A 22,181-nucleotide genomic window follows, 5' to 3' on the forward strand; every position below is an offset into this window, starting at 1 on the left:
TCGTCTTTTCTTTCTTGAGCCGTTATCCCTGGGGTCGTTCGTATGAGTACATATGGGTGCATGACGTGTACGAGACAGTCTCGCACGATGTATCGCTTGAATGTACTATTACAACATGTTGTCACTTCACGTCTGCCTATATGTTATCATTCCGATTCGCTCTCGTCCTCGCTAGTCTCCGCCGAACTCGACCGATCAGATGCAGCGGCCCAGTCAGACACCTCTAGTTTTTCATTCTTGAACGAACCTATACGAGTCGAGCAGAATCAGAACGTTGACCTTCTCGTTCGAATGAGAGGCATAAAGTGACTCACCACCTGCGTCCACCTCATATCCAGCTTGAGTCACGCACTGTTTGAGTTCAGCCTTCGCGCCAACCTTGGTGCCCCTGCCGAGTATGCAACCATCTAACTTCGCCCTGTTGAAAGCGTTGAGCTCCAGCACAGAGATATAATGAAAACAAATGCATCCCTACCCGTCTTCCACAACACAGTGGTCTAGGAGGATACATCCAACGATCTTCACCATCTTCCCTATGACGCAATGTTTTCCGACAACCGTACGTTTCACACTGGTTCGCTCCCCAACACGAGTCGAGTCCCCGATAATCGAGTCTTGCGATATCTGCGATTTTGGATCGACCAACGCGCGATTTTCTGGATCGGTAGGAAGAGTGTACGTCGCCTTGGCGAGAAACTGTGGCATTTTGAAGAACATCAGATAATGTTGATGAACGTTGCAAGCAGTGTATTCCTTGGACTTACTTTACGGTTCAATTCCAGTAATGTGGGTAGGTTATTAGCCCGTCCACACTGTCCTGTTGGGTTTTCGTGAATTACGACGCCCATTCGAAAGCTGGTTGGAGAGCTTGAGTCGTCTTGATCTGTCTCACTGGGAGAGGGCGGTGCCGAAAGCGTTGCGATTTTCTGGGATGGCGAATCGGCTTCAAGGGACAGGCCAAGAAGATGTCCGTAATTCGCGCGAGTCGAGCTCGACTGTAGTGTCGAATGTCGCATGGCCATTACCTGGCTTCCACTTGTAGATAGTGACTTGAAGACTGAATAGAAATGGTCAGTACTGTATCGTCGACGGCAGGGAGGATGCCATATTACTTCTTCCGTACCGTTCCTGCTTCGTGCGTTGATACTGCAACTTGCACAACCAAGGAATGAACTCTTCCCTAAACGAATCAAACTCGTCCTTGATTTGGAGAACATCCAATACGGCGCGTTTGCAAACGTAGACATGAGAGTCTTGGTAGGTCGACGAGAGATTGGTCCGTGGAAATCTGTGGGGATATCAGAACTTGTTAGACCCAGAGGTTAAAGGAAGATCCTACTTCGACAAGAGGCCCATTCTGAGTTCCAACTCGTCATTGTTCCGGTCGGCATCGTCTGGGGTGTCAACATGAAGGAGAGTTCCAGAGTGGCGATCCCAGACGATAGGCGTCGAGGGTTGTGGCGCACCCCATTCCTCTGGTATTGTACCCTTGTCTGGCCGATGAAATTTAAACCAGCAAGACGTGACAATAGAACCGTCTAGGTTGGACTCCACACGGAATTTATTGAGGATATCTGTTAGAGGGAGGGTTTCTGGCGGCACAAAGTCACAGGGGAGCAGGACGAAGTCTCGCTGAATGCGAGATGAAAAGTTCCTGAGGACAGAACAGGTGCCGCCTGTGAGGTCCGCGGAGTCGTCGAAAGAAAGGACGTCGATGCGAAGGGACGGATAAGAGGTGGGGGCTGACGTTCCAGAGTGTATATGATGGGATATTGCGCCACGGTGGCTGGCCGGACAGAGGAGCAAGACGTCTTGAAAAGCAAAGTTCAGGAGAGCAGAGGTGTGGATAGAGAAGTAGAACGGACCTGTGATGCCTGATTGCTCGAGCCAGGTGAGAGGGTAGTCAATCATCGGTTTGTTGGCGATGGGCAGGAGTGCCTTCGGACATGACTCCTCGCCTTGTTCGCTCGAGAGCGGAAGCAGCCTACGGTGTGCATGAGACGGTGAGGACGATGATGCTGAACGGGGACGGCGTACTCGTTGCCTACTCCTGCGAGCACAACGGCGAGGAACTCCCTGGAGATGAGCGTCGAGCCGTCGTCGCTGAAGTCCATTGTGGTCGTGGAAGAGTTGTGGCGTCCGTTCCTTCACAATAATCTTCCTCTTACGTCCGACGCGCAAAACTCTGTCTCGGCCACTTGTCTTGCCTCATGAGCCAGCCTCTCTCTGTTCACACTCTCTACAAAAGACTTGAGAGGGTAGGTCAAGGCGCATATGGCTCCGTATTCAAGGGCCTCGAGCTTGCGACCGGCAATGTTGTCGCGCTCAAGATCATAGACCTCGACACAGAGAGCGACGACGTCCTAGACATTCAGCGCGAGGTTGCTCTCCTCACTCGTCTGCGCGATGGCCCTAATATCACAAAATACTACGGCTGCCATCTAGATGGTCCTCGAGTGAGTCACGGTTCATCTACATATACTCAGGAGGCTCTGCTATAACCGAAGCACTCATCGCATCTCGCTGTGGCCTCCGTACCAATCTCCTTTCGTTCCCGGCTCTTCCCTCCTGTCTATTTTCAGGTATGGATAGTAATGGACTTTGCCAGCGGAGGAAGTGTTCTCGACCTCATGAAGGCCTCGCCGGACAATGCACTCGAGGAGAAGTATGCCGCCGTCATAACACGCGAGGTCCTCGTTGGCCTTAACTATCTCCATAAATCTGCAGTCATTCACCGCGACCTCAAGGCGGCCAACATCCTCATAACTGCCGCTGGAAAGGTCATGATCTGTGACTTTGGTGTCTCAGCTCTTCTCGCCACGACGAGTAGCAAGCGTAACACGTTAGTCGGAACTCCCTTTTGGATGGCTCCTGAGGTCGCGCAAGGAATAGGCTCGACGAGTTCATACGACACTAAAGCTGACATCTGGAGCACTGGAATCTTCATATACGAGATGATCACAGGCGGTCCACCTCATATGGGTATATCTGGGGAGCGTGCTCTGCAGCTTATTCCCAGATCAAAACCTCCCCGTCTTTCAGAGGCACAGGCGAGCAAGGATCTCCGAGATTTCTTGCCTTTCTGCTTAACAGAATCTCCGCTAGATGTACGTTTTCACCAATCTTGTTTCGCTCTCATCTAACTGACTGGGCATTTCAGCGTCTCACCGCTGAGGACTTGCTAAAGACGAAATGGATCAAGTCTACGATTCGAACCCCGGTAGCCATTTTAAAAGACCTGATGCTACGCTACGACGCATGGCGCAAGGCCAATAAAGATGATGATGAATCGCCACTCTCATGGGAGGCCGACGAAGCACGACAGTAAGTCTTGGCTGAACTTTCGTCAAAGGGGTCCCATTGACTGGCTTTCCCCGACATGGCAGAAGTTTGTACGGGAACGATCATACGTGGGAATTCGACACTGTCAGAGGGCCTGTATCCGAAGCACTTTCTGCACTCGTAAATAATGATTCGAGTGAGCCGGCTCCTTTCGCCACCGTTCGACCGTCGACTGCCAAGCTCCCCACTTCGCTCCGTGTCTTATTCGACAACGACGAGGCGGCACCACCAGATCCGTTTCGCATCCCAGGCTTTCATGGTACACCTCGAAATAACGCGCCGTCTCCAATACCGACGCCGTCTGCCGCTATAGCACATTCTCGAGACCGAAGTGCTATCAAGAGAGCGATGGCCCAAAACAACGATTCTGACGATGGCCCGTCCTTAAGCAAAGCGACCTTTGCATTCCCGGCAGCAAACTCTCGCGCTCGCTCGAGAATGGACACACATAACACTGGCACCCCTGATGATAGCTGGGACGAGTCCAACTCTTCCTTTAGTCCGTCAGAGCATCATCTACCTCTTCGTCGCCCCTCAATGTCCAACGTTAGTGACGAGATGGACATGTCGGTGTCCGCTGAAACTGTCCAGTCTTTGCCCTTTCAGACTATCAGAGACCGTGGGACGACAGGCCATCTCCAGAGTGCCGAAGACTCGCCCCCAGCTGGTGAAACCGTCTTACCGATACGGACGACTTCGATCCGGGATGAATCGAGAAATAGTGTGTCGAGCGTTCAATCTGGCGATCACAGCTTTACTTTTCCTCAAGCTCGTGATTTCCAGTTTCCACAGACTCCCGTCGCCAGCACCGCCCATGAACGATTACCAGAATCTTTCGGTTCGCCCCCTGCGAGACGTACTCACGACAGAGCATCCCCAACGCACCTCAGTACTTCGAGCATCAACATCCCCAGCCCCATCAGCCATCATCCTACACATTCTCTAGACATGCCATCGTCCAGCACGATTTCTCGTCATCAGCCAAGCAGCGTACCATCATCGGGACCTCCACCTTTATCTCGAGCACGTTCAGCGACGCCGTCTACAGATAGCCGGGCCCCAGATTACAATGTAGCACCCTTGGCCGTTGGCTTTCAGCCTCCTTCGAGGAAACCCAGCCTGACCCGCCTGGCATCCGTGGCCGTCATGGAGACTATGCAGACCATGCAGATGCCGATGACGCCGCCTGTGAAGCCGTTTGCGAGAGGGCGAAGTGGTAGTTCTAACAGTGGTAAGAGCGACGTCGTAGTCCCTGGACTGAAGGATGTTTTAAAGGTCTGCTATGCAATATCGATCAATAAAAGTCGTCGACTAATGACCAACCCACAGATACCTTCCCTGTCCTCTGAGCACCATCTAGGCATGTCTGACCTGTTGCCACCCTCCCCGTCTGCCGTCACGACCAACATGAAGGTCTTCACCGCAACGTCGAGTAATCTCAGCAACTCTGTAACCTCGGCAGAACACTCGCACGGTCAATCGCCACCAAATATCGGCGTGAGTGATTGAATCTAGTCCTCTTCAACCATACAAAACCTGACATAGCCCGCTCTTCAAGGTCCCATATCCTGCGGACCATCATGGTCAAACTCCTGCTTCTTCTCCTAAACATTCACGGGCGCATAGTCGCAATCCATCTTTAAACACTAGCTTCACTCTGGGACCTGACACACTTCAGGGACCTCCGATCCGGCCTTTGGATTTCAGAGCGTTGATCTCTTCGCACGAAGGAACGCATGCGGAACTTGCCAAAATCGTTGACGACCTCGCCCAGTGGCTCTCTGTCGCTGAAACAGGGCTGACACGTCTGTTGGAGAATTCGACAGCGCAGGATCGAATCGAAGAAGAGTCTGAGGATACGGTCACGAGCGCATACCTCCTTCAGGAATTTGAGGATCAGTCCGGCGAGGAGGTTTCTGCATTGACGCAGACAGCGAATGCCTGAACGCTGCCGGCAACTTGTGTAATGTTCACTCTTCTTTTCGACGATGTGTAATTCTTGAATGGACACCTTGGATGTGACACTGTACTTTGACCTATTGCTGTACAAGTTTTTTGGGACCGCGGGGGAGATTTACATACATACATCGATCTATACAATCCACACACGAACTTCAAGACGCCTCTGTTATATGTACTTGTTCTGGGTAAGGTATTCAGTGATTATCCGCACAGACTCGGTGACATCGCTCTTGTCCGTCCTGATGTGAATTTCAGGGCTCTCCGGAGCTTCGTAAGGGGCAGAGACACCGGTGAACTCTAGAGGGCGAAAAGAAAGACGAGGCGACGGTCAAGACGGCGAGATATCTACGATGCGGAATCTACGGCCTCAGCGAATGTGCGTACCTTTGATTTCGCCTGCACGCGCCTTCTTGTACAGACCCTTCGGATCCCGCTGCTCCACAACCTCGATAGGCGCATCGACAAAAACCTCGACGAAGCCCAATCCGGCCTTTTCGTGGATTTCCCTAGCGATAGCGCGGTCTGCCTTGTACGGTGAGATGAACGCGGTGAGGGTGATACAGGATGAGTCCGTGAAGAGTTTTGAGACCTAGACGAGGCGAGGGAAGAGACGGAGAATCGGAATCCTTGTGTGAGGAAAGAAACTCTTTTCGTGAAACTCAGGAAAGACACTCACCTCGCCGATCCTCCGAATATTCTCGTTCCTTGACTTCTCGTCAAAGCCCAAGTCCTTGTTCAGTCCAAAGCGAACATTATCGCCATCCAGCCGATATGTAAATTTGTGCATATGCAGCAGGTGCTGCTCGAGGGCGCATGCGATAGTGGACTACTATCATAGCTTGCACATCAGCATACAGTAGTGTTGACTGGATCGACAGGTGAACGGATCCGACCTTGCCGCTAGCACTGAGGCCAGTGAGCCAGACGGTGACCCCCTTCTGAGAAAGAAGCTCAACACGCTCGGTGTTGTCTACTGAGCCTATTTGAGGATAACCAGGTGAGCGGCACAGCGTCGCTGCACAGAACAGTAAAGCGAACCTGCGTGGAAAGTTATGTTTGTCGACATCAGAGAATTCGGTGTTTACGATCAGGCCCCAAGATCTATAGGACTCGGTAGACAAGACTAGGACTCAAAGCTGAAGCTTGAATGTGTAACGAAAGAGGGGAACGTCGATGATCGCAGACATAGTTTTTTTGCGCGAGCATGCTGCTTATGAGATGCGGGGAGAGTGATGAGCACGACATAGTCGCGCGAGCACGGTGGCAAAAAGCAAAGGCATGGCAAAGCGGAACATTGGATGGGTTAGACACGGTAGTAAGTATGTACTGTACTGCCACAGATAGATGAAATACGAGATATATACACGTTCGGTGCCGCACTGGCAGCAGCAGCGTCAGAACCGGCATCACGAAACAGAAATGGAGACGAATCGGGGCGTCGTATTGCAATACTGATGATGCAGCGGTCTATATGCTGTGTTCCGAATACGAGCAAAGGAAAGGTTGGACAAATAAAAAAAAAGCTTGAGGGAGTCATATGTACGACCCAGAGAAAGAGGTGATGGAATTGGAGTCAGTCGAGCCAAAGGAATGTGCCCCGATAGTATATTAGGGCTGCAGAAGGCTAAGTACTAGATATACGGGAGATACCGGTAAGGGATAGGTAGGTAATGATGACAACGATAGCGGACACAGGAGACGGCGCTGAGATGAGAGATGAGAATGAAAACAGTGAGGGACGGATGATCCAAGCCAGGTCAATGTTCGTATGCTCCGAACCTCGATAAAAGTCTGTCCGCAAAATAAGCTGTCAAAGAACAGGGTGCTCGCGCACAAGCACTGCGATTCCGACGCTCGGCTCAGCAGATGACGCAACACTTCCAGCCACGCCCATCTTCCTCTTCTGCACCGATACTGCTTCGCCTCCTATGATGGCCTCCTGTTGGGACGCCCTCGCGCATCAGCATGCTGGCCCGGGTGGCAGCCTCAAAAACGTCGTCGACACCCTCGATCTTGAGGGCGGAGCATTCCTTGTAACCACGAGCGCCGATGGCTTGGGCGACACGCTCGCCCTGAGCACGGGAGACGTATTGGTCGAGATTCGGTGAGCCGGGTGGTGGGCGTAAATCGGCCTTGCAGCCGACGAGGAGTATTGGGATAGACGAGCCGCAGATGGAGCGAACTTCTTCTATCCACTGAGTGCGTAGCGGTGTTTGAATATGACGGGAGAAGAGGAGAGAGGAGGAACGAAGACAGACCTTGACCGTCACGTTATCGAGGGAGTCTGGTGTATCGATGGCAAAGGCGATGAGGATGACATGAGATTTTGAATATGAGAGGGGTCGTAAGCGCTGTTTGGGCATAGAGGGCACGTCAGACCGGAGACAATGAACGGCCGTGTTGCGGACAAACCTCGTATTCCTCCTGGCCTCTGTGAGCATTATGACGGAGGCAAATGAGAGAATGCGACGAAGAGTGAACAAGAGAAAGCGCACGCGGTATCCCAAAGAGCAAGCTGAACTGGTTTTCCATCTAGCCTGATTTCGGCGACATAGTTCTCGAAGATGGCTGAGGCGAAGAATGAGTGAGGGAAACGTGGAGGAAATCGAAGCGGGTCACGGACTTGGTTGCTGGAGACAAAGAAGATGCTCAGAACGGAAGAGAGAAGAGGGTTAGACGCTGGAGGACGCACGTATTCCTTGGGAAATTCGCCGAGAGCGAATGAGCATAGAAGAGACGTTTTGCCGCACGCGCCTGTGGAAGGTGAGTATGGTCCGGAACGCGTACACAAGTGTGAGCAGACACGTACCATCACCAACGATGACGAGCTTTCTGCGGATCTGAAGAGGAAGGGGTCGGCGACGGAAGACGAAGGGGGAACAAAAGGGGCGGAGGACGTACAGCTTGTGACTGGGACATTGTTTCGGGTCGTTAGAGGTAGGTGCGGGTCACTGTGGCAGACGGTGAGCTGCCGCAAGCAGAGGGAGTGGACGTCGAGGGAGACGACGAGGAGGAGTGCGGAGAGGGGTCGATGACGGGGAGAGGCAGGTGCGCGCAGGCGGGAGAGGCCGATGTAACGTTCTTGAGGCGGTGCGGCGCGTCTGGGTTGTGTCCCACGTCCTTTCTCCGCTTCGCCTTCTCAACCACAGATTTCATCGCCATCTTTCTCCAAAAAAGACGGCCTCTTTTACCGCGTGGTAGCTATCTCCCACCGGCCATAACGAAAGCTCCTAAAGCTGTGCACACTCTATACATACTCCATCATATCCTCGTGTTCAACATCGAACGTTCTTTCTCCATGCCTCAGAGTATGCGCCGAAGCCTCACTTGTCTCTCCACGAAACGCATGCGCCCGCCGTCATTTGTATTCAAAACCCATCGAGGACGCGGTGTGGACGCAGTAGTGTAGACACTAGCAAGTGTACATGCATCTGACGCCTGTAATAGTAGTCAAAGTGCATCAATGCGACGCCTTCCCCGCAGCGCGGTGGCGCAGCCAACTCCCCTCTCCCGGCTGAGTCGTGGTAAACGTTCAATCCAGCGTCCAAGAATAGCCAGTCGAACCCATAGCGCATGCTGCGGGTGAATACAATTATCAATTATCTACGGACTTTAGAGCGTTGAGTGGTCGGCTGTTTGTCGTACAAGTGGTAAAGTTTGTTTCTGCTGCGGGAGACGACGGTAAGTAGAGGTAATAGGTAAGTTTCTGACGGATTTGCGGGTCCCATCAAGGATCAAGGATGAAAAAACAAAGCGGATTGGGCGGCGGTATGAGGTCATGACTGAACAATGGATCAACCAAAATGGACTCGAAAGCGTGACTTCCAATAATAGCGAGTTTCGATGCAGAAATGGATGTGCGAGTACGTACGGAACAAGAAGAAGAAGACAGAAGAAAATAGCCACAAGCCGTCAAGAATGCGACGGCCCACCTCCCGCAGGCGGTGGTGGTGGACCACCAGAACCAGGAGGACCGCCACCACCAGTGCCGCCATCCCTCCTTCCGCCCTCTCTCACCACAAACTCGACTCTCGGCGGCTCGGGAGGATCAGGACTGAGAATCTCCTCCTTCGCGACCCATTCTACGATCTTTTTCACGGCGGTGATGACTTGGTCGGTCGTAAGTGGGTTTCCGACGGGCGGACAGTGCATGAAGAGGACTTTTGTCTGCTTTGGTTTTTCTGGTCGTTGTGCGGCGCGTTTGGCTTCGGCGAGGGAGCAGTAGTAGAGAAAGTCGGATACGTGGTGGCCTGCGTCGAGGGAGGAGTACATGTACTGACGAAAACAAGGGTGTGTGTGTGAGAGAGAAGAGATTTCAGAACGAATAATCAATAAGAAAGACAAATCGCGTGCGTACGGGTATGTCTTCGAGCTTCATGTCCGACACGAGTTTCTCTACATGGATGGCGGTGTGTATGTCGTCCGCAAAGTTGTCGTAGCCCTTGTCGAACCCCCTCTTCGGCGGTTCCTTCTCTGCGGGCGGGGCGAGGGGATGAACTTCGATGACGTCGCCTTCGTCCTCCCCATTGGCTCTGAGTCCAGGGGATCGCAACCTAGCAAGCTGATTATTGCTGAGCGGAAGACCGACATGGAGATCAGCAGGCGGTTCATCGGGACTGTCCATGGAGGTGACATTGCTGACGGGAATGTGCTCCATATGGGTCTCGCACAACGGCGCATGCTCTCCCAACTTGTCCTTCAGCCTATATCCAGTCCTATGCGCGACGCGTTCGAGACGGAGGACGCCGCGTCCGGCTTGACCGAGATGGAAGATAAAGTCGTAGCCGTCGTCCGGCGGGGGTTCGCATCGATGGGCCGGGTCTTCGTCTGGAGGGAGTATGGGCGGCTGGGCGTGAAAACCGGGTGCGATGTCGAGGACGGCCTGGTACGTTGCTGGAAGACAGACGGAGGTGATATGGACGAGACGGGGGCGGTCGAACGGAACAGGTTTCGGGAGGTGCGGGTTGAGGTCGGGAGTGGGTGGGAGGGGCTTGTCGGTGTCTACGACCATGGACTCTGGTGGGGGATTGACGACGAAGGCATGGTCGTTGAGGGGCTTCGCCGCGAGCCATGACGGATTCTCATCATACAAAAAGGAAGGCTGAGCTTGCAATATGGAATCAGGGCCGGACGAGGACGACGGAGGGGTACAGTATTCGAGCGAGGGCGAAAGCACTCACGCCAAAGCCGGTGAGCAGGACCCGCACCGCGTCTGGCGGTAAGCTGCCTGAATCCATGGGCTCAGAGTCATCCATCGTCAAGAATGTGGGTCGTCCACGAGAGCTATAGGGCGGTGGGTGCACACCAAGAGCCAGTCCGGTGCCACACCGTCTGCATACCGACTATGTACTCACCCGCGCTCCGCCACGCGCGCCCCACGCCGTTCGGCTTGATCCGGCGCACGGACCACCCTGCACACTATATAAACCTCTCCCACCCGCTCCCTCCGTTTTTTCTTTAGAACATACTCAGGTGCGCCTCCCCCCCTCCATGTCCTTTCGACCTCTTCTGACTTTTTTCTTGCTTCTCCGTCTACAGCTAGGATCTATTCTATAGAAACTAACCGAGTCTTGCAAGTTTACACTTGCCGCATCCTTCAAATCCAGTCGATGACATCCATGCTCCCTCGTCACACCGAGAACATGTCCTCGCTCTTTGAGCAGGACTCGATGACGTTTGGCTCGCTCGCTGTCGCACTCTTCGGAGTCGGTGGTTCGCTTGCCAGCGAGGAGAGCATTTGTCTGATGGATTCCTTTCCCTACCTACTTGTAGTACAATTGCCAATGAAAAAGAATTGTTGCCCTCTATTTCTTGTCTGAACATGCTTTCGTCCTTCTGAGTTCTGGCTTGTGTTCTCCGAAACTCAATGACAAGCAAATTTTACCAAGCGAAGTCAATTCCAACAATAAACTTCGTAGGCGAACTTCTTGCTTCAGGATAATTTTAGCCCGTCATCCGGGACCTATGAAGATGCTCTAAATCGAGCAGTCCGACCAAACGTTAGCCTCGTAGGGCGTCAAGAAGTATGTTTATACAATATCCAAGAAAGAAGCACAATGCAGCAAGATAGCAAGACGAAAGCACCAAGAATCATCAATCCCTCCTCGCCCTCCCCTCCCAAGGCCTCCCCTCATTCTCCTCCTCCTCCCACCTCTTCAACGCCTCCTCGTCCCACTCCTTCCCACTCACATCGCCCTCCTTCCTAAGGAACACCTTGCCCCTCACCCCCTCCGGCAAATACGTATTCGTCACCGGATGTCTATCCACAACACTCCCATCAGCCCTCATCCTCATCCTCATCTTCCACCCTTCAACCAAAACAGGATTTAAAAAAACACGCACGCATAATCCGGATTATACCTATATCCCTCCGCACATCCAATCTCCCTCATCAACCCCGTCGGCGCATTCCTAATCTGCATCGGCACCGGCTTCGTAAGATCCTTCTTCGCCGCCTCCGCCGCACGCTCATAAGCCTCGTACGCGCGCGTCGATTTTGGGGCCTCGGAGAGGTAGGCGACGAGGTGGGCGAGGTTGATCCTACATTCTGGCATTCCTATCATCTGGCAGGCTTGCATCGTCGCCATAGCCTAACGGAAAGCGTCACAGTCCATAAAAGGGGAGAAAACCAGCAGAGAAAGGTAAAGAAAACGCACGAGAGGCAACGCATGCCGATCCGCTAACCCGATATCCTCACTCGCACAAACCGTCATCCTCCTCGCCACATAAAGCGGATCCTCCCCCGCCTCCAACATCCTCGCCAACCAATACATCGCCGCGTCCGGCTGACTTCCCCTTACACTTTTATGCAGCGCAGAAATCATCTCGTACCTCGAGTCGCCGGTGCGGTCGTACGATGCAGAGACGGATTTGCGCAGTGTGGTGAGGAGGGTGGAGGAGGGGGTGGTAGTTGGGGAGCAGAGGACGAGTTCGAGGAGGGAGAGGGCGGTGCGGGCGTCGCCTGTGGAGAGGGAGGCGATGGAGGAGAGGATTTGACGGGTTAGGTGGGGATATGTGGGGAATGGGGGATCGGATGAGGTGGACTCTTGGGAGCTGGAAGACGGGACGGTTTGAGAGCTGGAAGGGTCTTCGGCTGCGTCTGTAGGTGGCCCGACGCGAGCGACGGCCTTGGTGAGGATCTCAGTGATCTGTTCATCGGTGAGACGCTCGAGGAGGAAAACACTGGAGGGGGAGTGTGAGAAGAGCAGGGATGGGAGGAGGGAAAGGGGCTGACCGACATCGACTGAGGAGGGCGCTGTTCAATTTGAAAGAAGGGTTCTCCGTTGTGGCGCCGATAAGCTTTCAAGAATGTAGATTAGCGGTGCATCGTGATCGGCAGCGTGGGCTGGGAAGTACCTGAACGTCTCCATGCTCTAAGAATGGGAGGAAGATGTCCTGTGAGAGAAGGTCAGCCCTGCTTTTGTGTATGAGGATTGGTGGATTACCTGCTGCGATTTTGTAAAGCGGTGGATCTCGTCCAGAAATATGACAGTGCGGCTGTAGTGGAATGCGCGGTCAGGCTATTTGTGGAAAGGACCTGGGAAAGAGAGCGCGTACCGTCCGGTGAGACGAAGTTCGTTCTTTGCTTGATCAAAAATAGGACGCACATCATTGATACCGGCGATGGTGGCGCTAAGCTCCTTGAAGACCGCGTTTGAATTGCGTGCGAGCAGACGAGCGAGGGTAGTTTTTCCGCAGCTGTGTGTGGGATGAGATAAAGCAGGAGTAGGAGAGGAGATGATAGATACCCAGGCGGACCCCAGAGGATGATGCTGCCGAGTGCACCGGACTTGGAGAGGGACTGGAGGGGAGAGTCAGGGGCAGTAAGGTGAGGATGGCCGACGTAATGATCCAAGGATGTTGGGCGAAGGCGATCTGGGAGAGGGGCTTGGTGGTGGATCGCGGTGGAGACGGTGGTGGAGCGGACGGTGTTCGTGCGCGGACGTTTTGCAGCTATCTCATCCTTCTTGTCGCCTGGGCCCTCCACACGTTTTCTCTGCTGCTGGGATGATGTCGAGGGCGGATGCTGATGCACGCGCGACAGGGGCTGGAAAATCGGGGCGAGCTTGGGCTTGCTGCAGTCTGCATCGAGGTGGTCGTTGATGTTGTTTTCAGGAATAGACTTTGAGCAGACCGGGCTGTGTGTTATGAATTAACTTATTATTATTATAATAAACGAGGAGGAGGAGAGGAACGCGCCAGGTGACGAGCGGCATGTCGAATGCTGTCCAAGTGGACGCGCTGCGGGCTGCACACGGCCGAACTCTTCACGCACGCTGGGCCGGCACACGCCGCGCGCCAACACTCATCCCCCGTTTATCAGCCCAGCCAACTCAGACCGCCATCCGCTGTCTCACCTCGCTCTTTCCTCGACCCCCATAGACGACTTGACTGGACCTGCATCCATCCCCGACGCCTCGTTGTGATTACAGGCAGGGCGCAGCACGCAGGAACAATAGACCCGTGCGTCCCTTTCTGGAACAATGACCACCCTGGTCTATTCTTTACTCACTTTTATTATACCTGCCCTCGTACAGCCCCCCCTCTCCTCCTTCCGCCTCCCCCTCCTCCCTCCCCTCCGCCCTCACAGTCTCAAGCGATACTCATGTTCTCCTCAGTCGCCAGGCTGCGACTTCTTCCTCTTTCTCTTCTCGCCCTCTCAACAGCTTCCTCCGTCTCTGCACACGTACAGTCTATATGTAAGCCTTTTTTTGTCTTCACAACGCATCGCGCTCATTCTCTGCCTCCCAGTTGCTTCTTCTGTATCTTATTGCTCTCCCCCAGAGTCAATTCTCGTTCAACAATTTGACATCGCCTACCTCCCGAGCAACAACTCCGTCTCCTTCAACGTCTCAGCCGCTAGCGTCGTCAGTCCCCTCCTTCTTTTTCTACCTCCGCTCTCTCTTACCTCCTCTCCAGGAAAGCAACCTTAATGTCTCCGTCAACATTTTCCTCAATGTCTACGGCTCACATCCCATAAACCTCACCGTCGATATCTGCAGTGTACTCAGCGGCGCTCTCTGTCCTCTCCCAGAGTACAACTTCGTCGGCGCAGAGAGCTTGCAGCTGCCAGACTCGGTAGACATCAGCTCTTTCGTCCCTTCCATCGCCTACATCATCCCAGACCTCGAGGCATATGCACAGATCACCCTCATCGAGACTTCGACCGGCGACACAAAGGCCTGTCTCCAGATCACTGCCTCCAACGGCTGGTCCATGCATCAGCCCGCTGTCTCCTGGGCCACCGGTGGCGTCGCTTTCCTTGCTCTCGCCTCCGCTGCTTGGCAGTCTCTCGTCCCAGAGCCTCTCCTCGCTCCCTTCCGCCTCCTCGATCTTCTCGGTCTTTACCAGATTATTGCTTTTTCTGCTCTACTCGACCTGAACTACTCCGTCGTCTATCGCGCATTCGCCCTCAACTTTTCATGGGCCATCGGTCTTTTCTTCCAGTCTGACTCTTCCATCCAGAACAGTGTCGACAACATGAGGAGGCTCACCGGAGGCGACGTCTCGGATTCTTCCAGCGGAAACGGCGTCGCTCTCGTCAATCGCAAGCTCAGTCCGTACAATGACGTGGCGACAAACTTCGTTTCCCCCCTCTCCCGCCGCAGTTCAGCCGTCGCCGACTTTTTCGAGAGCCTTTTCCCGTCCGACTTTGCGTCCTCCAAGCTTGCCGGCACCTCAAACAGCCTCGTCAGCACTCCATCCATCCACGAGGCCGTGCAGACCGTCACCGCCGACTCGGATAATGTACTTGAGGCCGGTATCCCCATCTATGCCAGCGCCGCAGGAGTCACCACAGACAATGCTTTCATGACGGTCTTCTTCGTGGCACTCATTCTCTTCGCCATCACCTTGGGTATTCTCGCTATCCTATACGGCATCCTCCTTATTTTCACCCGCAAGGGCCTCAATTCTCCGGTGTGGGCAAGAAACATCCGCGGCAGGTACCCAATTATCGTTCGACAATGGGCTCTCCGTGTCGTAAGTTTTTCCTCCATTAAATCATTTCCCACCACTGATATATTTTCCCGTAGGGTCTTGTCTGTTTCGCACCGCTGATCATCTTCGCCTTCTTCCAATGGACCCTCAACGACTCGTGGCTCGCCGTCCTCATATCGGTGATCACCTTCCTCGGCATCATGGCCGCCGTAGGATGGGCCGCCTTCAAGGTCTTCCTCTCGGCGAAACGGTCAGGCCCTGACAACCTCTCGTACGAAGTCCCCGAATATGATCCCCTCTTCGGCGCGCACCGCATCGCCCGCTGGTGGTTCTTCATCGTACCCATCGTCGCCATCTTCGTCCGCTCTCTCCTCATCTCCTTCGCAAAAGCGTCCGGGACGACCCAGGTCGTGTTCTTCATCATCATCGACCTCTTCGTATTCCTCTCCCTCTGCGTCCTCAAGCCCAACAGGACGCGACGGGCCGACGTGCTCACCATCTTCCTCGCCCTCGTTCGACTCGTCGTTTCCGGCCTGTTGATCGCTTTCATCGAGTCTCTCGATGTGGCTGCAATCCCCCGTGTAGCCATCGGCATCGTCATCGCCGTGATCTGGTCAGTGACCGTCGTCATCATGTTCCTCAACATCGTCTGGAACCTCGGTCTTCGCCGTCTATGGAACGCCCGACGTTTCCGCAACCTAGACAGCAGATCACCGTCACCGAGCAGAGGAGAAAAGGACGAAAGCAAAGTGGAACGAGGGCCATTTGAAGAGAAGGAGGTTTCACCTGATGCTCCCGTGCCCGTTCCTCACCATACCTTGGAAGCACTCCCTCCGAGCGCGACGCTCACAGAGACTTCGTACGGGAGCGAGATTCCGAGTCGATTCACTGAGCACCAGTCGACCCCGCATGGGAGGCCTGTATCGCAGGAGACACATTCGGCGTACTCCTATGTCGAGATGCCACCCTCGCCGGCACCACGCAACCGAGACTCGTATTTCCCACCAATACAGGAAGGGAAGGCGTTTTGAGGGGAGACCTAATAGTCTGCGCTGCTGTTATTCTTTTTCGCTAATTACATACTCATACTCATTCTTGCTGTCGCATCATTGTATCACCTCGCATGTGCATGGATATATCTGTCACTCGTTTACACACACACACACATACTACATGTTTTCTTTCTCTAGCTATCCTTCATGTGCATTTGATCATCTTTTTTATTTCTGCTTGATGCATACATATTTTTTCTTCATCTCTTACGCTCGTCTGACACCTCTATCCACCACCATCTCGTGCATGACTTGACTCTCACCTCGGACCTGCCCCGCATCAATCATCGTATGTAGGCGTTCCCAGACCTGATACCGTCATCAGCATCTATCAACCATCTCTGCATCCTTATTTTTTTTTCGCCTGAACCCATAGACTTCTTCTCTCTTCTCTCTCTTCTCTTCTCACGCCCTCCTGCTTTCTCCCGTATCATCTTTACCGTCCCTTGCACGTTCCATGTATAATACACCCGAGGCCCCACGTTTTATCATAATAAGCATCCGGTCACCTCACATCGCACACTTTGCCCTCCCATTTGCGTGTCATAGAGGTTTACCAGTGGTGGTGTTTCAGATGACCTTTTCCCCCCACTTTTGCCTTTTTTCTGTGCGTCTGTGCGTACCCTACTGATAACTTACTGTGCGGGCTTCAAAGTACATACCTACCACTCACTCGGCGAATATGTGCACGGACCTCTTTCCTCTGAATCCTCTCTTCCTACTGATCTCTGAATCCTCTCTTCCTACTGATCTCTCATCGGACCTACTGACCTACTTACTTATCTATACTCTACCGCCCTACCTGCGAATTCTGTACGTACGTACGTACCGGGCTTGGGAGCAGACTTACGACGAGGACCTAGGGCTGGCGAGACCGGTGGGGCTTGCTGGTGCTGGGACATGAAAAAAATGAAAAATGAAAACCAGGGGGGATTGCTCGAGATTGCGTGTTTTGTGGCTCATCGAAAGTTGACTGTGATAGTCGAGCATGATATCGCACACTTGGGAGGGATGCACGAAGGAGCATAAGAGTCAGAGTAGAAGTACAGTCTCGATTTGACAGTCGTTTCTCTGAATCAGAACAGATCGACCGTCGCCCTCCTGGAGGACATCACAGCGACCACCTTCCCCTCGAAACTCAACAGGTCTCCGCCCTCCGTCGCGACGAGATCTGCCATGGCACCAACGGTCGTGGTCGCGGTCGTGGTCTCTACCTTACCGCCCAGTAGTTTCTCGAGGTTCGTCGACGCGAGAGCGAGGGCCTGTGCTTTCGAGATGCGTCCGTCGGCTTGTAGTGCGGCCTGCGACGTGAATCATGCCAGTTTAGTGTATTTATATCCAGAAGTACGAGGAATGAAGTAGAGGCTCACCCATCCGACTTCGAATCTCGCGTTGCGCGCTGTCGCGGCTTCTAAAGTGCCGACGCCAACCGTCACATTATTCGCGATGAGGAGAGAGATCCCGCTTTCCTTCGAGAGCGGAAGCCCAGGGAGACTATCATCATTGCGGTAGAGACAATCAAACGTCGGAAGAAGAAGAAGAAGAAGAAAAAAGCAGGAGCCTACATCCGTCGTTGTTCCCACACCGAGGGATAAGGTCTCGAGCCCACAAGGACGACCCCGACGTTGGCTTCTCCAAGCTCTTTGGCGAGGAGATGCGCCTCCGTGGCGCCAGAGATGGTCATTCTAATCTTGGAACTTGTCTTGGCCTCAACCTCAGCTTTGAGAGCGATGAGCGTCGCGATGATGTCTGCGCTGTGTGCCTCTATGACGATCGGTATGTTACCCTTTTGACGGGAAAAAAGATGTCAAAATTTGCTGGAAGCTTGACGCTCAAGCATTGAATGAATGACCTACTCTGGCAACATCTGCGAATGCACCGATTCGTTCGTTCGAGGTAGCCGAAGCTTTCGTCGCTGAAGCACCCGAGAGCAGCAGCTGGCGCAAGACAGCGATCTGCGTGCTTACGCTGGGTTGTGTCCCAAAATGGCGCACGGAGACATGAAGAGCGGTCGTCTCCTGGATGACCGCGCCGAATTCCAGCTTGTTCTCAGCCCCGAGGTTGAAAGAGGTGCCCAAGCCACCGTAGGATCCTCTGTACAGGGGGGCCGAGATTCCCGTCGTGACACCCGCGCGATAGGCGAGTCTACGTATTCGGAAGTAACACGGTCAGCTTCCAATTCTACGCTCTAAAAAAATCGACGCTCACAATGCACTTCGTCCAGCAAACTGTAGACCGTCGACTGCACGGATAACTGCCTCATCGCCTCCAATGACGCTCGGTACCTTGCCCGTCAGTGGGTCATAGACATAGCCATCAGACGTCGAAGGCTCCCCTGCGATCTCCACAAGACCGAGAGGGGAACCATAGCTCAACAAACCAGGAGAGATAGAGCCTCCGCGCAGATCAATGCGTTGCACGTTCGTCGTATCATCGAAGGAATTGAGCCCGCACGAGGATTCCGTGCCATAACAATCCATCGAACCATTCCGCACGATTACAATGCCCTGTTGATCCAGGTTCTGTGCGCTGAAGACCTCCTCGACCTTATCCGCATCAGGCACATAGACTGATCCCACGTTGGTGAAAACGACGATCTCTGCGCTGGATTTCTTTGGCTTCAATGGAGGAAGGCCTTCGTACTCGATGGTCGCCTCCTTTTCCTTGTCGAAGTCAGGTGTTTTAGGTGGAGACTGTAGGGCTGGAGGCTTGCTGACGACGAAAGGAGACTTTAGTTGAGGAATGCCATCGATGAAAACTTGGGAGGGTGTAGCCCCGAGTGCAAGGGGGTTGCTATCCCAGACGACGACATCTGGATGGGCAATCATTAACGACAGTCGGACGGAAAGTATACTAGGTGAGGAGCTCACCTGCATCCCATCCTGCGTAGAATTGCAACAAGAACGGTTAGTATCACAGCCCGTAGAAGACTTTCTTGAGACTTTACCTTCTTTTATGTAGCCGATCCGGTGGTCCATAGCCATCGCCTCTGCTGGATGAGTGGTGATGGACGACAAGGCTAGATTGTCGGGCAGTCCATACTAGTGATGAATTCAGGATATATCAAGATAGAGAGAAGATTATGGACGAAGGAGCCTTACGTAGTGAGCTTGTTGAGCTTCATACAGAAGGAAGCGGGAGTCAAGGACCGGGTGGTCGCTCTGTACATTGTGGTCTGCATAAGGATGGGCGCCTAGATGTAACATGTCGACACAGACCTTCATTATGACTTTGATGCCATTCTCCGCCAGAATACGGGGCGCAAACTCGGAGCCTCTGTAGGCTTCGCGTTTATATCTGGAGTGCACTGCGAACATTGCGACCGCAGGTGGATGCCCTTGACGTACCACCGGGTGAGTCCAAGGAAAATAGAATATTATGGGGTAAAATTAATACCATAGGCCTTCTTCAATACATCGGGGACTAGATAGGCCTCATGTGCGTGATGGACCGCGGCGATCGGGAACTTAAATTCGTTGGTGAGCTGGATATGAAATCGACGTGTGTTGGTTAATGAGGCGTTTGCGTCGTGGACACAGGTTCTCTCACTCTAATGAGATCGTCGAGGTCGACTTCCTCGTAGCAATGAGTTTGTACCTGTCGAAGCGGAAGGATGAATGACGCGGCTCCGTGTCAAACCTGGAAACTGTACTCACGCGAACCCGTCCACGAAGAACATCCACTAAGGCCTCCCATTGGAGATCGTCGGGGAATTCTTGGGATTCGAGATCGCCCCACTGCCCGGCAAGAGCCTTGGTGCAGAAATCGTCCTGTTTCTCCTTGAGCTGGCGGGCGGTATCATACCTACGGACTTAGATGTTCATATCTATAAATGTGGATCATTGAAACCCACGAGACCTACGCCTTTCGGAAAGCCCAGAAGGTATCCATACGGGTTCCAGAATAAACCCGGCCTTTGTGATGGCGTTAGTTGTCGTATTGTGTTTGAAAAAGTGAGCCGACATACTAGGGTTTTCTCCTGCGAGGACGACATGGCATATTTCGTCAGTGCGTGAACAAGCTGGCTTGCTATTGTGGCGACTCACCGCAGGCATGTCTGTGAAGGAAGGTAATACACATACTCTGGTAAATATAACTCTCGAATGTTGACAGGGTATTCTTACTTCATTTGACGCCACGGCAATGGGGCAGCCGGGTCTGTATCTCGGTAAGACCCATTGATATTGGCAGGAGGCTCCAAAAGCATCGCAGTGGGCGACCTTTCAGTCGTCTTACGCAGCTTGATGGTGAACGCCTGGCCACCTACACCGACATTGAATGAGCATCGACTGCGGTTAATCGACGCCACAAAGTCCTCACCAATGGCGTTTGCTGATCCGGGAAGGACGTTAGCGGTCGTCACACCACCAGAAATAGACAAGGCGTATGCATCGTCGTGGGTGTTCAAACCGTCCAGAGACCGAAGCCATGGCTGAGCGATTCCTTTGAGCGAGTTTGTATCGGCCGCGCCATTGAGCTACAAAACGGCGCTATATCAATAGTGCATACAATTAAGGACATAATGTTTGGACGGACCGCGGGAGACGCATCATCGCCAAGATGCGAATGATTATCAACGATCCTACATGAAAATAAAATATCATATGAGCATCTCATCTCAACACATAGGTCGTTCATTCGTGTACATACCCAGGTGTGATCCACGCGCCTCCCACATCCAACACTTCGGCCTCGCCCCTCCTAGCCATCTCCTCCACCGCTGCACTCAAACGACCAACTCCCTGAATGATACCCTTATCCAAATACACATCGCCTTTGATGACCTCCGTTCCGTTGTGCTCTCCAGTCCAGATATGCGCGTTTCTCAGGATCGAGGGCCGGGTCCCAGCAACAAATCTGTCGGATGAAGCGCGCTCGTGGAAGTTGGACGGAGGTCCAGGAGTAACGGCGAGAGCACGGCAGCGATTGAGTGAGGCCTGTGCGTGAATCGGGAGGCGAACATTCGTATCGGAGGAGGAAGTATACAGTCGAGTGATGACAAGGCCATTCAGGCAAGCCAGAAGCGCGAGGAGTGCAATGAAACGCCTCTGCTTGCGACCAGGCTTGTCCGAGACAGTCGAATAAGCTACCGGGAGAGAGCCCTTCTCCATGATGCGTCGAGTCCTGTAGTCGGTCGCTCTGTCAGAAAACGATCTTCAACGACTGCACGACTGTTGAAGGAAGACCGTGGAAGGGATACTGCTCGCGTATAAATACCTAGTGCTTATCTTGCCATTTCGAATCGCAATGGCGCACCGACGGATTGCGCATTTCCTACCAAATCTTCTCCCGTGCTATTGGACCCGCGCAAGAGCAGCCATTAAGCTTGGCGTAGCTGCGAGGAAGCGCACCAGCCGCCAGAGTTCAATGTGCGTCTTCGATACTGTTCCCAACTATCACTTTACGGTGATAGTAGGGTTATGTGGGACCGAACCTGCGAGAATTTTCTGGGTTGTGACAGAACGATGGTTGTGACTGTTGTGTTACGTGTGGCACTTCGTGACGGTGGTGGCCCTTCTTCTGCCTTTACTTTACTCGTCGGGCCTTTCTTCTTTCTCACTCTCTCACTCTCTTGCCCAATGCGTTACCAGCAATAACAACGAGCACCAACTACTTTGGCTTTTCTCTATCTTTTTTGTGTGTCGTTTGTCGTCGACGAGTAGCTCAGGTTTTCCTCTTTACGTTGTTTGATTTCTCTACCTCTAAGAGGTTTTTTTTTTCCTACCGTGACCGGTCTGTTTATTGTTACCTCAAGTAGGTCGCTTCGTTTTCTACCTCTACGAGGTTTTATTGTACCGCGACCGGTCTGTGATACCACGAGAGGTTCTGTGTGTTATGCTAGTATATATACTGTGAGGGCAGATCTTTTTGGTAGGATTTTCATAT

The 22,181-nt window shown here is 53.1% G+C and overlaps 8 protein-coding genes across 8 annotated transcripts; 2 read left to right on the forward strand and 6 right to left on the reverse strand.

Annotated features, from left to right (window-relative positions):
- Nucleotides 1-146: 146 nt before the first annotated feature.
- STEHIDRAFT_64114 (UDP-3-O-glucosamine N-acyltransferase) lies at nt 147-2,114 on the reverse strand (the record flags this gene model as incomplete). Its single annotated transcript, XM_007307751.1, has 8 exons — nt 147-247; nt 315-418; nt 476-696; nt 765-1,057; nt 1,113-1,288; nt 1,340-1,811; nt 1,866-1,984; nt 2,038-2,114. 8 exons carry the CDS (start codon nt 2,112-2,114, stop codon nt 147-149), a joined length of 1,563 nt encoding a protein of 520 aa, XP_007307813.1.
- A 96-nt stretch (nt 2,115-2,210) lies between these two features.
- STEHIDRAFT_63946 (Pkinase-domain-containing protein) lies at nt 2,211-3,328 on the forward strand (the record flags this gene model as incomplete). Its single annotated transcript, XM_007307733.1, has 3 exons — nt 2,211-2,456; nt 2,583-3,107; nt 3,161-3,328. The coding sequence occupies 3 exons, from the start codon at nt 2,211-2,213 to the stop codon at nt 3,326-3,328; spliced, it is 939 nt and encodes a 312-aa protein (XP_007307795.1).
- A 2,142-nt stretch (nt 3,329-5,470) lies between these two features.
- Nucleotides 5,471-6,370, reverse strand: STEHIDRAFT_64195 (adenylylsulfate kinase; the record flags this gene model as incomplete). The annotated part of the gene is made up of 5 exons (XM_007307760.1): nt 5,471-5,601; nt 5,689-5,893; nt 5,981-6,130; nt 6,198-6,283; nt 6,343-6,370. 5 exons carry the CDS (start codon nt 6,368-6,370, stop codon nt 5,471-5,473), a joined length of 600 nt encoding a protein of 199 aa, XP_007307822.1.
- A 236-nt stretch (nt 6,371-6,606) lies between these two features.
- Nucleotides 6,607-8,345, reverse strand: STEHIDRAFT_124408 (ras-domain-containing protein). Its single transcript, XM_007308209.1, has 8 exons — nt 8,206-8,345; nt 8,114-8,144; nt 7,997-8,058; nt 7,928-7,934; nt 7,800-7,872; nt 7,717-7,735; nt 7,563-7,655; nt 6,607-7,499 (listed from the first exon to the last, which is right to left on the reverse strand). The coding sequence occupies exons 1-8, from the start codon at nt 8,221-8,223 to the stop codon at nt 7,164-7,166; spliced, it is 639 nt and encodes a 212-aa protein (XP_007308271.1). The 5' UTR covers nt 8,224-8,345; the 3' UTR covers nt 6,607-7,163.
- Nucleotides 8,346-9,216: 871 nt separating this feature from the next.
- STEHIDRAFT_64412 (peptidase C15 pyroglutamyl peptidase I-like protein) lies at nt 9,217-10,541 on the reverse strand (the record flags this gene model as incomplete). Its single annotated transcript, XM_007307780.1, has 5 exons — nt 9,217-9,579; nt 9,662-9,772; nt 9,947-10,294; nt 10,340-10,405; nt 10,485-10,541. 5 exons carry the CDS (start codon nt 10,539-10,541, stop codon nt 9,217-9,219), a joined length of 945 nt encoding a protein of 314 aa, XP_007307842.1.
- Nucleotides 10,542-11,397: 856 nt separating this feature from the next.
- Nucleotides 11,398-13,520, reverse strand: STEHIDRAFT_133883 (P-loop containing nucleoside triphosphate hydrolase protein; the record flags this gene model as incomplete). The annotated part of the gene is made up of 9 exons (XM_007308210.1): nt 11,398-11,563; nt 11,647-11,894; nt 11,961-12,486; nt 12,539-12,603; nt 12,661-12,699; nt 12,750-12,801; nt 12,862-13,002; nt 13,053-13,386; nt 13,439-13,520. The coding sequence occupies 9 exons, from the start codon at nt 13,518-13,520 to the stop codon at nt 11,398-11,400; spliced, it is 1,653 nt and encodes a 550-aa protein (XP_007308272.1).
- A 220-nt stretch (nt 13,521-13,740) lies between these two features.
- Nucleotides 13,741-16,881, forward strand: STEHIDRAFT_141607 (TRP-domain-containing protein). Its single transcript, XM_007308211.1, has 5 exons — nt 13,741-13,767; nt 13,842-14,003; nt 14,056-14,171; nt 14,224-15,285; nt 15,339-16,881. Exons 2-5 carry the CDS (start codon nt 13,910-13,912, stop codon nt 16,272-16,274), a joined length of 2,208 nt encoding a protein of 735 aa, XP_007308273.1. The 5' UTR covers nt 13,741-13,767; nt 13,842-13,909; the 3' UTR covers nt 16,275-16,881.
- A 425-nt stretch (nt 16,882-17,306) lies between these two features.
- Nucleotides 17,307-21,672, reverse strand: STEHIDRAFT_102713 (carbohydrate esterase family 9 protein). The gene is made up of 19 exons (XM_007308212.1): nt 21,513-21,672; nt 20,946-21,419; nt 20,832-20,877; nt 20,420-20,772; nt 20,342-20,352; nt 20,263-20,274; nt 20,158-20,209; nt 19,952-20,099; nt 19,845-19,892; nt 19,692-19,779; nt 19,514-19,632; nt 19,397-19,456; nt 19,243-19,336; nt 19,166-19,177; nt 18,504-19,107; nt 18,152-18,440; nt 17,861-18,081; nt 17,666-17,789; nt 17,307-17,596 (listed from the first exon to the last, which is right to left on the reverse strand). Exons 2-19 carry the CDS (start codon nt 21,404-21,406, stop codon nt 17,372-17,374), a joined length of 2,967 nt encoding a protein of 988 aa, XP_007308274.1. The 5' UTR covers nt 21,407-21,419; nt 21,513-21,672; the 3' UTR covers nt 17,307-17,371.
- Nucleotides 21,673-22,181: the final 509 nt, after the last annotated feature.

This window comes from Stereum hirsutum, assembly GCF_000264905.1.
Source record: "Stereum hirsutum FP-91666 SS1 unplaced genomic scaffold STEHIscaffold_14, whole genome shotgun sequence".
NCBI classification, from domain to species: Eukaryota; Fungi; Basidiomycota; class Agaricomycetes; order Russulales; family Stereaceae; genus Stereum; species Stereum hirsutum.

Coding starts and splice junctions, on each gene's coding strand:
- STEHIDRAFT_124408 (XM_007308209.1), bottom strand. Junction 8,059..8,113: donor GCTCGTCATCGTTGGTGATG/GTACGTGTCTGC, acceptor CACCTTCCACAG/GCGCGTGCGGCAAAACGTCT. Junction 7,500..7,562: donor TCGATAACGTGACGGTCAAG/GTCTGTCTTCGT, acceptor CTACGCACTCAG/TGGATAGAAGAAGTTCGCTC.
- STEHIDRAFT_102713 (XM_007308212.1), bottom strand. CDS start 21,406: ATGGAGAAGGGCTCTCTCCCGGTAGCTTATTCGACTGTCTCGGACAAG. Junction 20,878..20,945: donor GGCGCGTGGATCACACCTGG/GTATGTACACGA, acceptor ATTTTCATGTAG/GATCGTTGATAATCATTCGC. Junction 19,337..19,396: donor AAGCTCAACAAGCTCACTAC/GTAAGGCTCCTT, acceptor ATTCATCACTAG/TATGGACTGCCCGACAATCT.
- STEHIDRAFT_141607 (XM_007308211.1), top strand. CDS start 13,910: ATGTTCTCCTCAGTCGCCAGGCTGCGACTTCTTCCTCTTTCTCTTCTC. Junction 14,172..14,223: donor ACGTCTCAGCCGCTAGCGTC/GTCAGTCCCCTC, acceptor CCTCCTCTCCAG/GAAAGCAACCTTAATGTCTC. Junction 15,286..15,338: donor GACAATGGGCTCTCCGTGTC/GTAAGTTTTTCC, acceptor ATTTTCCCGTAG/GGTCTTGTCTGTTTCGCACC.